At 41.3% G+C, this 14,409-nt stretch overlaps 3 protein-coding genes across 4 annotated transcripts; 1 reads left to right on the forward strand and 2 right to left on the reverse strand.

The window, feature by feature from the left end:
- Positions 1-7,878: 7,878 nt before the first annotated feature.
- On the forward strand, positions 7,879-8,487 carry LOC124200794 (ribonuclease H-like). Of its 2 annotated transcripts, none has more exons than XM_046597090.1 (3): positions 7,879-8,022; positions 8,109-8,273; positions 8,357-8,487. In XM_046597090.1, the coding sequence occupies exons 1-3, from the start codon at positions 7,967-7,969 to the stop codon at positions 8,460-8,462; spliced, it is 327 nt and encodes a 108-aa protein (XP_046453046.1). In that variant the 5' UTR covers positions 7,879-7,966; the 3' UTR covers positions 8,463-8,487. The 2 variants fall into 2 exon arrangements, with proteins under 2 accessions (XP_046453046.1, XP_046453047.1); XM_046597091.1 differs by having other exon boundaries at positions 8,109-8,257.
- Positions 8,488-8,751: 264 nt separating this feature from the next.
- LOC124200786 (BTB/POZ domain-containing protein 2-like) lies at positions 8,752-10,843 on the reverse strand. The gene is made up of 7 exons (XM_046597082.1): positions 10,518-10,843; positions 10,290-10,453; positions 10,034-10,223; positions 9,757-9,966; positions 9,431-9,687; positions 9,200-9,364; positions 8,752-9,137 (listed from the first exon to the last, which is right to left on the reverse strand). The coding sequence occupies exons 1-7, from the start codon at positions 10,656-10,658 to the stop codon at positions 8,786-8,788; spliced, it is 1,479 nt and encodes a 492-aa protein (XP_046453038.1). The 5' UTR covers positions 10,659-10,843; the 3' UTR covers positions 8,752-8,785.
- Positions 10,844-12,200: 1,357 nt separating this feature from the next.
- LOC124200784 (UDP-glycosyltransferase UGT5-like) lies at positions 12,201-14,275 on the reverse strand. The gene has a single exon (XM_046597080.1). The coding sequence runs from the start codon at positions 14,059-14,061 to the stop codon at positions 12,424-12,426; it is 1,638 nt and encodes a 545-aa protein (XP_046453036.1). The 5' UTR covers positions 14,062-14,275; the 3' UTR covers positions 12,201-12,423.
- Between the last annotated feature and the right edge of the window lie 134 nt (positions 14,276-14,409).

Genomic DNA, 14,409 nt, shown 5'->3' on the forward strand with positions numbered 1-14,409 from the left:
AATAGCTACTTCTATTTGTGAGAACAGTTGAGGATACATTAAGATGGCGTTAAACCCAATGAAACGTTTTTATGTGCTTCAATTCGGAATGCAAACGTCATTGCGCATGTGTATATTGTAGAATCTATAGCTTACATCAACATTTGTTAGTATTGTAGCTTACATATATTAGGAGAGAGTTGTATAGATCGACTATAAAGCTACTTACCTTTTTGGTTTATTTAACTACGTCATTTATATCTTTGGGAGTAGCATATACATTTTTTACAAGACTTCGTATTGCTGCACTGATTCCCATGTATACTAATGCGAAAAGAGAGCTATATAGGGCACGATAACTTCGTATATACTATTGAAAGCATCGGGATCTATAGCAGCGTCGTATATAGGGTACATCAGTTGAAATGGCGTCGGTCAAAGATCGACAGCAGGTTGATGATGATATAGAAAGGAAATGTACAGACAAGGCGTATCCAACCCGTGTCCACCTTGGAAATAAGATTATAGAACATAAAATAATTAGGAAATGTATAGCATCATATTCATCTGAGGTATGTAATAGATAATTCATATCGTGTATATGCCGCGGTTACAATCGATATTATCTTCTGACAAAATTGTTTATTTCTATATTGATTTGACCTTACAATTTTTTTATGATCCATAAATGAAATATGACCACAACATAGAACATTTAATTAAGGACTAAAATATATAGTAGATGATCGGGCTATACGACAAATATATCATATATAAGCTATTATACATCTTATATATGTTCAAATCGGTGCAAAACACATCAATAACGAGCATCAACTGCAGAATAAAAGTCGATCACTTTTATCGTGAATTTTCTGCTCCGGTTGGGGCCTTCAAATTTTGACAATGACCTTACACAACTAGTCAACCACAAATCCTACTAGTCACATCAACCTTACAAATACTAATCAAATATTCAAGTCAGCAGCTGATCGATCGTTAATCCTCTTTACGTATAATAGTAGACTTACACAGCAGAGTGCTGGGTAAAGCAATTGCATCCGATTGCATCTAATATGACAATATCCTGCTGATGCTATATAGCCTACCATGCACTTCACCATCAGGAAGCAAGTTTCCTCGCAAGTTTCCTAAAGGATAAACAAAATATTGTGTATAGGGGAGATTAGTTCAGAGGTTAGTTGTCAGGTGCATTTTTCCTGAATTTTTTTGAATTTTTTGAGTACACTACTGGTAAAATGAATGAATGAATCAGATTCAGATTTCAATTCTCTATGAATTGATCGTATTTGTTTACAATGTTCATTTACACGAAATTGTGAAATTGAGAAAAACGGCAGAAAAAGAGTCTGCCAACTTGCCCCACCTACGGGGTAAGTTGGCTGCTGAGGATTTTGCAATGCTCCCAAATTTCTAGTTTGAATTTTGAAAACTTGCTACTCAGCATCTGGTGAGAAATCCGTATGACAACATGCCCCTCTAAATTTTCGACAACTAACCCCACAGGGTGCTTTTCGAACAAATAAATTGATAACTAAATAACCTTTTAATGTATAAATGTCGAGTTTCTTTTAAAAATAACACAGACATTAATTCTATTTGGCTAATGGGTTTTCTGACACTCTTAGAGTTTTATACTATGAGAAAAATAAAAAGTGCTGAGAGGCAAAAAAAAAACTTCTAGCCGTTTTTTTTTCTTTTTGCTATAACTCCTGTTGGGGAAGTCGTATACTTTTGAAATTTTGTACGAGCAATCTGGGTGTTGTTTTTCATATTTGGTGTAAAAGGCTTGATTTGTTTTGGTCTGTAAGGGGTCTATTTAGCAAAATGCCAACTTACCCCACCTGCCAACTAGCCCCCTCTCCCCCTATATTTTGGACAAGGAAATTATTTCTGCGATTTCCTGTTGATCCTCCAACGATAAACGAATATTTCGTACAAAAAGTTCAGAATAGCTAAGAAATAGCCGACGACCAAAACTGCAAATGCTCCCGCTAGATTTCCTAATGATAAACGCCTCAGCGTTGTTTTGTCCTTATTTTTTCCTTTTCTTTGCTGGTAACCTTCGTTCGTACAAGGTTTAGTATCCGCTTCGAACTGGTTGACCCAACGAAGAATCAGTCCCGTATCACAAACTGTTAAAATCCTTGAAAAAAATATATTAAAAATCACGTTGAATCAGCCTTATAAAATACATCAAATCAATTAGTCTAAATTATTATAACATATACCCGCGGTTGAATTCCTCAAGGTAAGGACTATGTTTTCGTAGTAGGAAACTGCCCGGCCTGATTGACTTATCCTCAGCAGCCATAATCAAGTTACAGTTGCGTGACTGGCTGTAATCTGCTTTCATTGCCTCTTTCAAAGCGATTACGGTCTGTACATGGGTGAACAAATCATGCCAACATTGAAATTATTTCAAATATGCAGCTGTTATTTAGGAACGATACGAAAAATCAAAGAGCAAATACAATTATGGCATGCATCAATTAAGATTACTGATGCTGGATTGCTGTAATAGATCGAGTGAAATTTCAAGATGTGCCTACATTGAAATAAACGTGGCGATGGGGCAACGCTTTCACCATTTCGATGCAGTCCTGAGTACTGTTGCACCTTGAGTTGGGATACGATCGCAATTTGTCGCCCAGTGACTTGTACAATCCGTTTTTGGCCGTCTATAAATGAGCCAATAAATTCAACAGCATGGAAAATCATCTGGGAACACATCACTGATGCCATAATGAACTATAAAAAAGTTCAAACCGAAAATATGATATCAGGGCCTTGGTTCCTGTCCACAACGAGTTTGATGTCAGAGTTGATGGCCACATCTTCCATGGATTTGATGAGTGGCTCGCCGTGATGAATTGCCATCACGAAAGAAATGAGGACTCCGTTGTAGACGTTGAGTAACACAAAAATCAACAGACACCAAGCGCCCATCGCTAGACGGAAGAAAGTAATCTTGCAAAGAATGTGGCCACCTATATAATATATATGAATTATTGGCGCGCGGATTTAATTGAATGTAATTTACGATTGCGATCTTTGACTTTAAATTTTTTTTTATGGAATCAATTCCTTTACCTTGGTTCAGTAGTGTTCCTAAAACGTATAGGAAAATGTTGCTGTTCGTCATATATTTGAAGTAGGAATGTTGGTCGCTGTGATTCGTTTTTGTGTTGCTGCAGGATGATGGTTGTTTCGTTCGTAGAATGTATTCCTTGAAACATAGTAGCGTGATCACAACCGACACAAATGCTAAAGCTAACCCTATCCATACCTTAAAAAAATAAGAATTCCTGATGTGATTGATGTATAGGTATATCTCATAGGCCTACTAATATACTATATAATATATATGGCAATATGGGTGACATTTGAGATTTTAATTGAATGTTATATTATTCATGTGATTTGAGGGGTGAGTGTCGATAAAAAATATAGGCTTATATACCCATCCTTGAAAAGGTTTGATGACGGCGTCAACATTGTTTTGCAAGACTTCTGGCATGGGAATGAGAAAAGCGATTCTTGCGTGCAACCAAGAATGCGGGATCTCCAAGTTATCAAGTCGTCCGATGCCAATCGATTGGGAAATGGCACCGAGAATCATGTCACAATCCTTATCCAAAATGAATAAAGTTAATGATATAATATACACATTTTTGTTAAGGTAGCCTAATTTTGTTGCAATTAATTATAAAAGATATTTCCGTATAGACCATTAGACCTACTCCTTTTTTCCTGTAGTTAGTCAGAGCAGGCAATACTTCGTTCAGGGTAGTCAGATTCGAATCAATGATGGTATAACTGATATAATAATTGAATAACAAAAAGGTGTTGGCGTCCATAAATTTAAATTAGAAATCAAATGAAATTCAGTAAAAGCCCTTATATTGTGTTTCGCTGTTTTAAAATTATTATACTCAAAGTCGTATCGACGAGCCAGCCAGTAAAGGATTTCCGGGGCGATTCCGTCAATCCCAACCATGTGTCCGGATGAATTCCTCACGATTTTCATCGCTATGGTATACTTTCGATATTATCAAAATTCATTAATAAAAGAAGAATAAAAAGTGGTAATATTGTATAAATGTATTTATATAGTCATTAGTATTTATATTATTTGAGGGATGATCTACCAACTATAGGCCTACACGAAAACTGTTAAACTACACAGTGGCGGTATCCTACTTTCATGTAACTGCTACTCGGTGACAGCCTACTAACCAATTGATTGAAACTACTTCTCAATTCTTCTACCTTTTCTTACTCGCCTTACTAATTATAAACTAAACCACTTTAAATTCTTTCCTGCTTTTACTACCCACCCCTTACTTAAAAAGTTTTGACCACTTCATTTACGGCATTGGTTTTGGCATTCCTACTGATATTACTCGGCACCACTAACCGACCATTTCGATTTTATTTAACTTGGAAAGAAGACTTGATTTATTCGGGAATTGAACCCGGACCTTTGGCATGGCAGTCTAATGCCTTACAGGCACGCCACATTGATATATATAAAAGCTACTATCCTAACGAATACTACTTATTCCTTGTAAGTTGTAACCTACTAAACCGCAATGATGTGAAAACATACTACTTACAGTTTTGTATGTTACTAACCTACAACTGATGACTTTTTTCCATCAAACTGCTAACCATTCCTACTGAACTTTTTGAACTAGTGATCAAAGGTACTGAATTGTTCACACTACTTATAACAAAAGTACTAAATTTTTGTAAACTACTAGCTATAACCTACATTGCTTTTATTATTGATTACTTTTTAAAATCAAACTACTAACCCTACCTGAACATACTGAATTTTTCAGACTACTAACTAAATCTTTATAAACTGCTGGACCAACCTACTGAACAGAACTATGCCTACTAACAGTTTCACTAGGAATAACGTAAAAAGTAGGCAAATGAATGGTTAGTAGAGAATTTGTACTTAAGCAAGTACAGTAAAATACTGAATTGCGTTTCAGTAGCATATTCGACCCTTTCGAAGGGTACTGAAACTGTTAGGGGTGTGTAGGTACTGGAAATCGTTAAAATAAGCAGTTTATCGCGGCTGTGTATAATATCTTTATAGCAATATAGCCTACTTTGTATGTTATAGCCTATTAAATATATACCTCATTCAGCATGATTATGAGATGAGGTTTTTCTCGTGGCGTCTTGATGCTGGAGTCCGTCATCGCTGTCAATGATTGGTAATTATCTGAATAATATGCCATTGTCGAAGTGCTTCGCTGGTAAAAAACGGCCATCATCACCGCCAGCATCCAAGTCAACGTATTCGCAACCAGCATTTTCTATAACAAGCTGATGGATGAATATAATATAATTGCTATTGTAAATTAACATTTTATTGAAGGTGCATTGCGAACGAGAGATGCGTATAACCGAGATCTCCCTGTCAATTATAAGATTACCCGAACAATATAATATTATCTTATAATATAGGTACAGCAATTTTTTAAATATAATAATACACACACGAATCAGCATAGACCCTATATGATCTTTATTGGTAATATTTTCTGTTGTATTTTTATGTAATAGCAGAGCAGGACAGTGTCGACTATAACACTGTTGAATTTCTGTTGTCAGCTTTCTATTTTATATCTTTAGGGAACAATGCATCAGCAGCAGGCAAGTTTATACGTATAGATCACAGCAGTGATGCCTCAACGGTATAGGCTTTAATAACGTTTGTTATCATATGCTCCTGCAGATGCTGCCGGATACCCTTTACTTTTACAGCGATGGGAAGTTGCATTGGGGTTGGGCGCATCAATCACGCAGCAACAGTATTTTTTTATTCATTTGGAAACTATGCAGCAGCTTATTGGGAATTTTTTTGTTTTTATTGGTCTGTACATATAGCGCGTGGACCAAGCAAAGAAAAATTCACTATGACAACCGCACGTGTATATTCGTGCAAAGGAACAAAACAAAAGATGTGACTATATAGCTCTTATATTGTCAACAGTATATATACATATAGAAAAGCCAGCCACAGCTGGCCTATTTCACAGCAGGAGATCTCTCAAAATGTCAAGTAGCAAATGTTTGCCCTTTTATATCCTAATGTGGATGGGTTTTGGGATTCCACGTGAGTCGGACCCCTATAGCTTATGCTGATGTTATATGTTTCAGCAAAATTGCTGCTGGGGCTTTTTGAGAGAAAACCAAAACAATATATATTTGTCTTATTAGGATATATTGTATATGTATTAAATGAAAACAGTCTGCACATGAAATCTATCCTGTTGATGAAGTTTTATTATCATGGTTTAATATAGCTGCTGTCGTCCTCGTAGTTGTAAGGCCTATTGCCATTTCAGCAAGCAAGGCTAGGCGGCCGGTTCAAACTGTTTCCTCCACATTAGAATGAGTTTCGTTTCATGCAGCCTCAAGGTCCTGTGGCAATTCGATGTTATTATAATATACGTGAATAAGGTATACATTTTCATTTTTAAAAAGTAAGTCAATTAATAAAGGAAATAGAACAGCACGTGATATTTAAAGAAAAAAAATATTATTTGGGCCATTAGAAAATATTATACACCCTCGGTTGAAATTCTTGAGATGTAGTTTTTTTTCGCTATACTCCCCAACAGACGCGGCCTGGTGGCTGAAATAGTTCGGTGATGATTGTTGTTTGGCAGCACTGTCGAGTTCGACGGTAATCCTCATACTCACCACTGCTTTCAAGGGCACCGTTATACCATAATTTAACGTGGAATATATAATATAGTAGGCTTACATAATTATCTCAGTTGATATAATAGATGAGCTAAGACGCACGTTAAAATAAGCGTGTTGATGATGCGACGACACCATCATTTCGTAAAACTGACGAGTAGTATTGCACCTGCTGGGTTTGGAATATAGGATCGCAATTTGTCGCTCATCTCGCCTTGTATATCCATTTTGATGCTATCTGAATAACAGAATTCCATTCAAATTATATTCAATATAAAAGAGAATGTGTATGAAGCAAGACTCGGCAAGACTTCAATTTCGTTTTGGGCAATATTATACGGGTCTAACAAAGTCGAACAAAGTCTAGAAAGAAAATCCTGTGTCGATGTCCATTTAATCATGAAAAAGTTTTCTGTTATTTCCATTTGTGAGATAGTCTATTCATTGCGGGTTCCACTCAGAGTGCAGTATTATAGGGTGCGGCAATTTCAGTATATTCGAACTTATACCCCGGGTTGGTTAAAAAACAAAAACATCGAGAGTATTGGTTTCTATGACAACTAGATGTGATTCAAATCAAACACATGAAATACCCAACATAAATACGGTGGAATCGGGTGGAATATTCGTTCAATGTCCGGATGACTAATTGATGTATGGCGTCTGTGCGTCATCATGCGGGTGAACTTCATTACTTTATTGCACAGGTATATATACCGATTGGCGGGTATGACCTCCCGATCCTTTATTTTTATTTATTATTTTTTTTTTAAATTCCGTCTGGGCAATTAAATCTTCGTCGATTGAAAGTCCTATATACTAGTCCAAGGGCCGGAAAGGTTGAAGTAATAACTTTCTGTCTATTAAAAGTCTAAACTTATTATTTCTTACGTAAGCAGTAGATCTGAAAATCAGCGATAAAGAATGAGTATTAGTTATTTAATCATCATTATTTGCTTCCTCGGGGGACCTCTGATTGAAAGGGGATTTTCAAATTTGGCGCTCAATTCAAACAACTTTGGGTGCCATCACTTTTCTTTTAATTATCAACTGGCGGCTAACGCCCTAAATGTTTCCGTCTGTTGTTTAAATTGAGCGCCAATTTCTATATCCTCTCATCCCGACAGTCTTTTATTTTGCATATTATGCAACTCAACATTAGACAGTTGCAATCGACCTGGGTGCAGAAGACGGTAGCTAGGCCAAAGTCAGATCAAACCATTATACAGAAAAAATGACTACGTTCTACGCCGTCGTCAAAGGGCGAAAGACTGGATTGTTTCATACTTGGTGTTTTACTCATTTTATTTCATTAATTTTGGGATTGAAGTTTATTGAATTTTCCTTTTTGCAAATTCCAATTTACTAATTTGTAGGGAGGAATGTGAATCTCACGTGGAAAACTTTGCCGGGGCACATTTCCAAAAGTTTGACAGCCAAGAAAAGGCTGAAACATTTCTCAAAGATTCACTTCTGGTTGACACTAAGAAAAATCTGTACGTCGTCGCCAGAGGCAAAATACCTGGTATCTACTGGGAATGGTTGTATAGGAGCTCTTATTACCACTATTGGTTATGTTACAATATGCCCCGATTAGCTGACGTTCATCCATTTGTGCTCACAGGTCCCACGCCCAAAAGCAACTGGTTGGAACACCCAGAAACAAGTACAAGAAAATTGACAACCTGGAAGATGCTGAGCTGTTCTACGACGACCATCGCGACAAGTGATATTCTCCTGTGTTGAAAAAACAAAGCAAACAAAATAAAATTAACAATTACGTCATTTTTTACAGTCGAATCAAAATCAACTTAGAAGGGAATAAATGTATGATCAAAAATTAGTTGTTTTTTTTTTTTTTTGTTTTTTTAATTGTATCGTCTTGGCTTTCAATGTATTTTTGCAATTCAACAATATATGAACAAAAACATCTCTCTTTTTCTTTTGGAGGGATGGAGAGTGGATGAGAAACGAAAGAGAGTGGCGGTTGGGTAAAACAAATTGATTGATAGAAGCATATTTTATTTTATTTTGTTTTTCATTCTGAGAGTTTTCAAAAAGAAAAGATGACGCCGCGGATGAAACCGTCGCGGATGCCGTCGTTGAGCGGGAACGGATCGGTGGACGAAGAGCGGAACCGGAAGTGGACTCCTTGCGTCATGACCCAGGAGGAGCCGGTGCCCAGCGGGTAGTAGCCGCAGCGGTTGAGGACGACGCAGATGCGGTACTCGCGGTTGCGCTGGACGTAGACGGGCCGGTTGAAAAAGACGTCGATCGTCGATCGCCTGGGTGAGCGCCCGCTGAAATGCGAGTACGTCAATCGCGTCCCGTCGCGATCCAACAGATGGCAGTACAACAGCTCCGTGTAGCCTCCCGTTGGGTCGCAATTGGTCGAATCTGTGTGGCTGTCAAAATCAAATTGATTGAAAATGGATCTGATCTGATGGCTGGTGGTTAATTTCTTTACTTTGCTTGTGACGAGATGACGATTCCTTGGATGCAAATGTTTCGGTCGACCGTCAACGCCACCGCACAGTCTAATATGCCCGTGTTGTGCACCAATGTTTCGCCTTCGACTCGCCTCTGGCAGTAAATTCGGCCGGGCGACGACAAAATGGGAGTCGTCTCGACACTGTGCGTAACAAACATTTTTAAAAAATGGCCAATCAATGATGAAATTTTGTTAATTTTTGTTTACCTCCTGCCACACACGCTAACGGGACTCCTGTTGCCGGGCGAGTGCTCGCCAAAGTTGAGGTTGTAGGGAGCCGTGTAGCGCGACTGCCTGGACGAAGACAACTGGGAAGGCATGGGCCACTTGTCGCGGCAGCTAATGTTCATCAGGATGGCGAAGCTTTCTTCTTGCGTCAGGATGCCCGACATGGCTGGCGAATTGGCAAAGTCCTCGTTGGTCATCGTCAGGAACCGAATGTGCCCTATGATGTTGGCCAGGACCTGTAAAAGCCAAAGGATTGAATCAATCAAGTCAGTCGGGCTGATGAAAATTGGATTTGTCAATAATACCAGTCGTAAATTTGGGCCGCTGACGTCGATTTCTCTTCTCGAACATTCTTTGGTGCCCCAGCGTTTGACGGCATCAAACAGGTCCGTCTCGCTGATGACGAGATCGTCTTCCTTCACCAGGATCAACAGCGTCGATTCCGTAATGTCCTCAAACGGGGCGTGCGACAGGGAATCCTTTGTGCGGCATCGAATCAGGTTCAGACTTCTCTCCTGTTCAAGTACAACAAGCAAAACTGATGTGAGACACTACCAGACGAAACTCTAACAGATTATATACCTTGAGTAAAGAGTCTTCAAACAAGTTTGCAAATTCAAGGGCTCTGAACACGTTATCGGGAATGAGATCCTTCCACATGTATTGGGAACACTTCTCCACCAGGCTAGACACCATGTACTTTTTGGCTGCGTAGGAAATCTCGTAGGCTTGCTCAAAAGACTTGAGATCAACGTGTTCTGTATAAATGAACCTAATCAAATTGAAATCGTTAGTGTGGGTAGATTTAACAAAGTGCAGCGAGAATGAGTGTGCTTACTCTAACAAGTCTTTGAAGGCAAAAGGTTGAATGTCTTGTACTTCTATTGCATCTGATCCTGTGCTTACTGATCGGCCAGCATTGGCTTGTGCCATACCTCCGTAAAACATGGTTTCGAAAACAGGGCTGCCCATGGCCAGGAAAATTTTGTGCGCTTTCACCAACTGCGGAAAGAAGAGTATTGAAATAAACAAAGCTGGATTAGGAAAGTTGCTAAGCTTGAAATACCTCTTTCTCTTCTTCGTTTCCAACGAGGAATTCACAGTCGCAGTAAAGGCTGGTCTCGAACAAATACTTGGCTCTGTCTGAATTACTTTTCTTGTCCACCTGCCAGTCGACGTTGCTGGCAATCGCACGCCTGTTCGCCATATCGCAATTTCTCAGATCAACAATATTTGCATTCAATTGGGGCCACGAAATCCTTGTCTCGATTGTTTGTTATGTTTTGGTTCAGAGTCGCATTTCCATCAAGACGCAAACAGCATAGAGAGCAGACGTGTGTTTTTATTTTATTCGTTTGGTGTTTTTACTTTTGAGACGCCGGTCAGAGACATCTAGCGGTAAAATAAAAGACTTTTTGAATTGTCGTCCGTTGCAAGGTCCATCCTTTAGTAGTAGTATTGTTACAATACATTTTCTTCACAGTCGTCACAAACAACACCTGATAGACTCGTTCTATTAACAGCTGATTCAGTGATGACTAGTAAATAACTGATAACCGCTATGATAACTGCAATCGGTCATATCCCAGCAACCGATCTGATCGAGAATCATTTTGATGTTTACGTTGTAAACGTCGGCTGCTTGAGCTATTCCAATCTGACTGTTGATACGTGTTCGTCCTATTTTTTCAGTGGTTTTTAAAATAAATTTAGCGTCGATAGTTATTCAATTAATAAATCCATGTCCCCCGTACGAGCGTTGGCGGTCGTTAACACTTCCATTATAGCCGCCGTCATTTGTTTGTATTATCAGAGTTGTGTTACGGCTCCCGATTCAACCAACTGCCCGTCATTCATTGGCAGGATCGTTAACGCCCAGCACAAAGCGGATGAATCCATGTCGGCCGAGGAGATGTTCCGCTATTTTCACTGGACCAACAGCACGTCGTGTCTCTTCGCCGTCGATTTCGGTTTCTCGGTCGTGAATGCCCAGGGAATCGCTGCGCCGGACGGCCACAAGTCTGTCTGCCTCGACAAATCCATCGCTCCCGTCTATAATAAATGTCTAGTTTACTCGTTTGGAATAAACAATCAGTGGGCATTTGAAGACGCGATGGAAAGGTTCGGTTGCCGAGTTTATTCCTTCGATCCATCGATGGGAGTGAAAGATCACAATCGGACTGAGAAAATTCATTTCTTCGACATCGGCCTGTCCGGAGCGGATGATGGATTGCATTCCATCAAAGGATGGAACATGAAGACGGCCTCGTCCATCTACGAGATGTTGGCGACTAGTCACGGGTCCTCGACGCCCATCGACGTCCTGAAAATGGACGTTGAATATTCCGAGTGGGACGCCATTCCGCAGATGTTGAGATCCGGATTCCTGGCGGATAAAGTCAAGCAACTGGCCGTCGAAATCCATTTCGGGCCGGAAGATCCGTTGGAGATTTACCAGCACCGAGTCCGCATCTTACAAGAGCTGGAAGGAGCCGGAGGATTTGTCCGTTTCAGCTCGAGACCCAATCCATGGCTCCTGCGTCCCATTTCCATCCTTGGCGGAGGCAAACGGGAATACATCGGAATGGAATTGGCCTGGTACAATTCCAGATTTTATACTAAATTATAGCCTATACTTAAAAATTGATGCACTGTTAATCTGTTATATTCGGACCATGATGTATTAACCATTTAACTCAACGTTGTAATGTATTTGATAAAATAAATCAGCAGGTTGAGAAAATATTAACTTTTGTCGATAATAATTGTATTAAATAATTGAAATAATTATGAAATTCATGATTTAATAGCGGAGAGTGCGGAAATAATTCTATACATGATGTCATTATTTAATTCAGTCAACATTTAGAACTGAATATAGTATTTAAAAGAATACTGGCCTATACTTTTGATGATATAGGTAATAATACAAGGTGTTAACGTATGAGCGTGTATAGCACGGCGGAAATCGATCAATCAACTTTTTTGGCCGATCCCGTCACGTGTTGCGTGTCGTGTTGTTTTCTTGCTGCCAAGGCCAGAAGCAGCAATAAGGCCCGGCGGCATATGCAAATGGTGACGTAGGCGACGAGAAAGGCGATGCTAACGACGACGAGCATCACGTCGATGAATCCGCGTTGGTGTAGGGAAAGTTGGCGCGAAGCGCTGCGCAAATGTGGAGCCCCCTGGTGGCGGATGACGTACTCAATCCAGTAGACGGCCCTGTCCAGTGGACTCGTCATCTCGTCACGCGACAGCGCCGAAATTTCTTTCATCCTCAGGGCATACCTCGGATCGGTGAGAATCCGCTGGATTGCGTCGTAAAGAATCTCTTCCGTCAAGTTATCCCAATCGAGTCGAATGGCGTACCCGTCGTCCTGGGCCTTTTGGGCGTTGATGGGCTGATCGGCAAAGAGCGGCAGAGCGATGAACGGGACCCCGTGGTAGACGGCCTCTTGTTTGCTGTTGAGTCCGCCGTGGTTGATGAACAAACGGATTTTCGGGTGGCCCAGCAAATCCTGCTGAGGCATCCACGAGAGCAATTTGACGTTGGACGGGATGGAAACATTTTCGCCCGGTTGATCTTCCCATTTGAAAATAACCCGCTGACTCAGACGGGCGAAAGTCGAGAGGAAAAGCAAGCGGATCCCGTCGGGAACTTGTGATCCTTTGAAGATCGATCCGAAACTGACGAGGATGAATCCGTCGTCGCCGGAAGCGTTTACAAAGGATTCCAGCTCTTCCGGCAGCGGTTTGGGAGGAGCGCAGTAGAGTCCGCCGATTTGGACGACGGCCGGCAGCATGGGGAACTGGTAATTGATGCTGAAATGGCTGTTGGTCATCAATAGGCTCAGATATCGATCCTCAATGTCCCAGACGGGCGTCAGATTGTGCCCGAGGATGTTGGCAGCCACCCGGTCGACGGTGGGCATGACGACCCATCGGTGAAAGTAGACGATCATGACGCCGGACAAGGCGTTGACGGTCCTCTGCCAGAGACTCATCTGGTCCGTGTAACTGAATCCCGGGTGCGGGAAATGGTCGAGGGCCAGCGGCGAGCCGACGGCGTCCAGCAGCCACGGCGTTGGTGACATGCAGTTGAAGTAGACGAACGGCAAGTCCAGCGCTTTGGCCAGCAGCAAAGCGCAGTCGTTGAAAACGCCTTCGATGACCAGCAGATCGTATCGCTCCTGGTTGTCCGTCCCGTTCATCATCAGCCGGTGGAAAATGGGATCGTTGAAGACGGCCGTGCAGTAGGTGGCCATCCGCTGGGGGATGTCGAAGAAGAGCCGGAAGGGGCTGTTGCGGTGGCTGAAGCGGATTCCGTGGTCGCTGTTGATGTCGACCAGGTCGCTGGGTGACGAGTGGAGGACCCGCAAGTTGCCGCTGGTCGAAGAGTTGAAGGCCGACGGCGGTTTGAGTCCGTTCCAGTAGGTGACGGAGTGGCCGCGCTGGTCGGCCAGGGCCATCACCAGCGGCTTCAGGACGTTGGTGTGGCTGGGCGTCGTGATGGGCGACAAGACGAGAATGTTGTAGGCGCTCGCTGCCGTAACCAGACAGCAGCAAATGGCCGTGATGAGGAGAGTTGTTGCATAAGTAATGCCGGCCATTTTGATGTAACCAGACGGTATGGCGACTGGCCAAATTCACGCGTAAAAGGAGAGAGAGATAGACTTTTAGGTCAACGGTCGATGTAGAGAAGCGAAAGGAATGAGCAGTAACTGTATGCTGATAATATGGGCGGATGGTTTGCGCGGAACGTAGACAAGTGGAATGGACGGAGGATGGCCGAGGACTGGCAGAAAGTTGCGACTGAAACACAGAGAAAAGTCTACAGAGCTGCTAGAAAGTCTCTCTCTATATTATACCTGTATGCTCGATAGCATATAACTAATCCATCACGTAAGCATATGACGGCCAGGAAAATGCTGACTGGAGAGGGGCTTGGGTTTTTTTAG

The sequence above is a fragment of the Daphnia pulex genome, chromosome 8 (genome assembly GCF_021134715.1).
Source record: "Daphnia pulex isolate KAP4 chromosome 8, ASM2113471v1".
NCBI lineage: Eukaryota > Metazoa > Arthropoda > Branchiopoda > Diplostraca > Daphniidae > Daphnia > Daphnia pulex.

What these genes read in the sequence shown, in the direction of transcription:
- LOC124200794 (XM_046597090.1), top strand. Translation starts at nt 7,967, where the DNA reads ATGACTACGTTCTACGCCGTCGTCAAAGGGCGAAAGACTGGATTGTTT. An exon ending in ACTGGATTGTTTCATACTTG is followed by an intron (nt 8,023 to 8,108) that starts GTGTTTTACTCA and finishes ACTAATTTGTAG; the next exon opens with GGAGGAATGTGAATCTCACG. An exon ending in CCTGGTATCTACTGGGAATG is followed by an intron (nt 8,274 to 8,356) that starts GTTGTATAGGAG and finishes TTGTGCTCACAG; the next exon opens with GTCCCACGCCCAAAAGCAAC.
- LOC124200784 (XM_046597080.1), bottom strand. Translation starts at nt 14,061, where the DNA reads ATGGCCGGCATTACTTATGCAACAACTCTCCTCATCACGGCCATTTGC.
- LOC124200786 (XM_046597082.1), bottom strand. Translation starts at nt 10,658, where the DNA reads ATGGCGAACAGGCGTGCGATTGCCAGCAACGTCGACTGGCAGGTGGAC. An exon ending in GCGGCCCAAATTTACGACTG is followed by an intron (nt 9,688 to 9,756) that starts GTATTATTGACA and finishes TGGCTTTTACAG; the next exon opens with GTCCTGGCCAACATCATAGG. An exon ending in GTTAGCGTGTGTGGCAGGAG is followed by an intron (nt 9,365 to 9,430) that starts GTAAACAAAAAT and finishes TGTTACGCACAG; the next exon opens with TGTCGAGACGACTCCCATTT.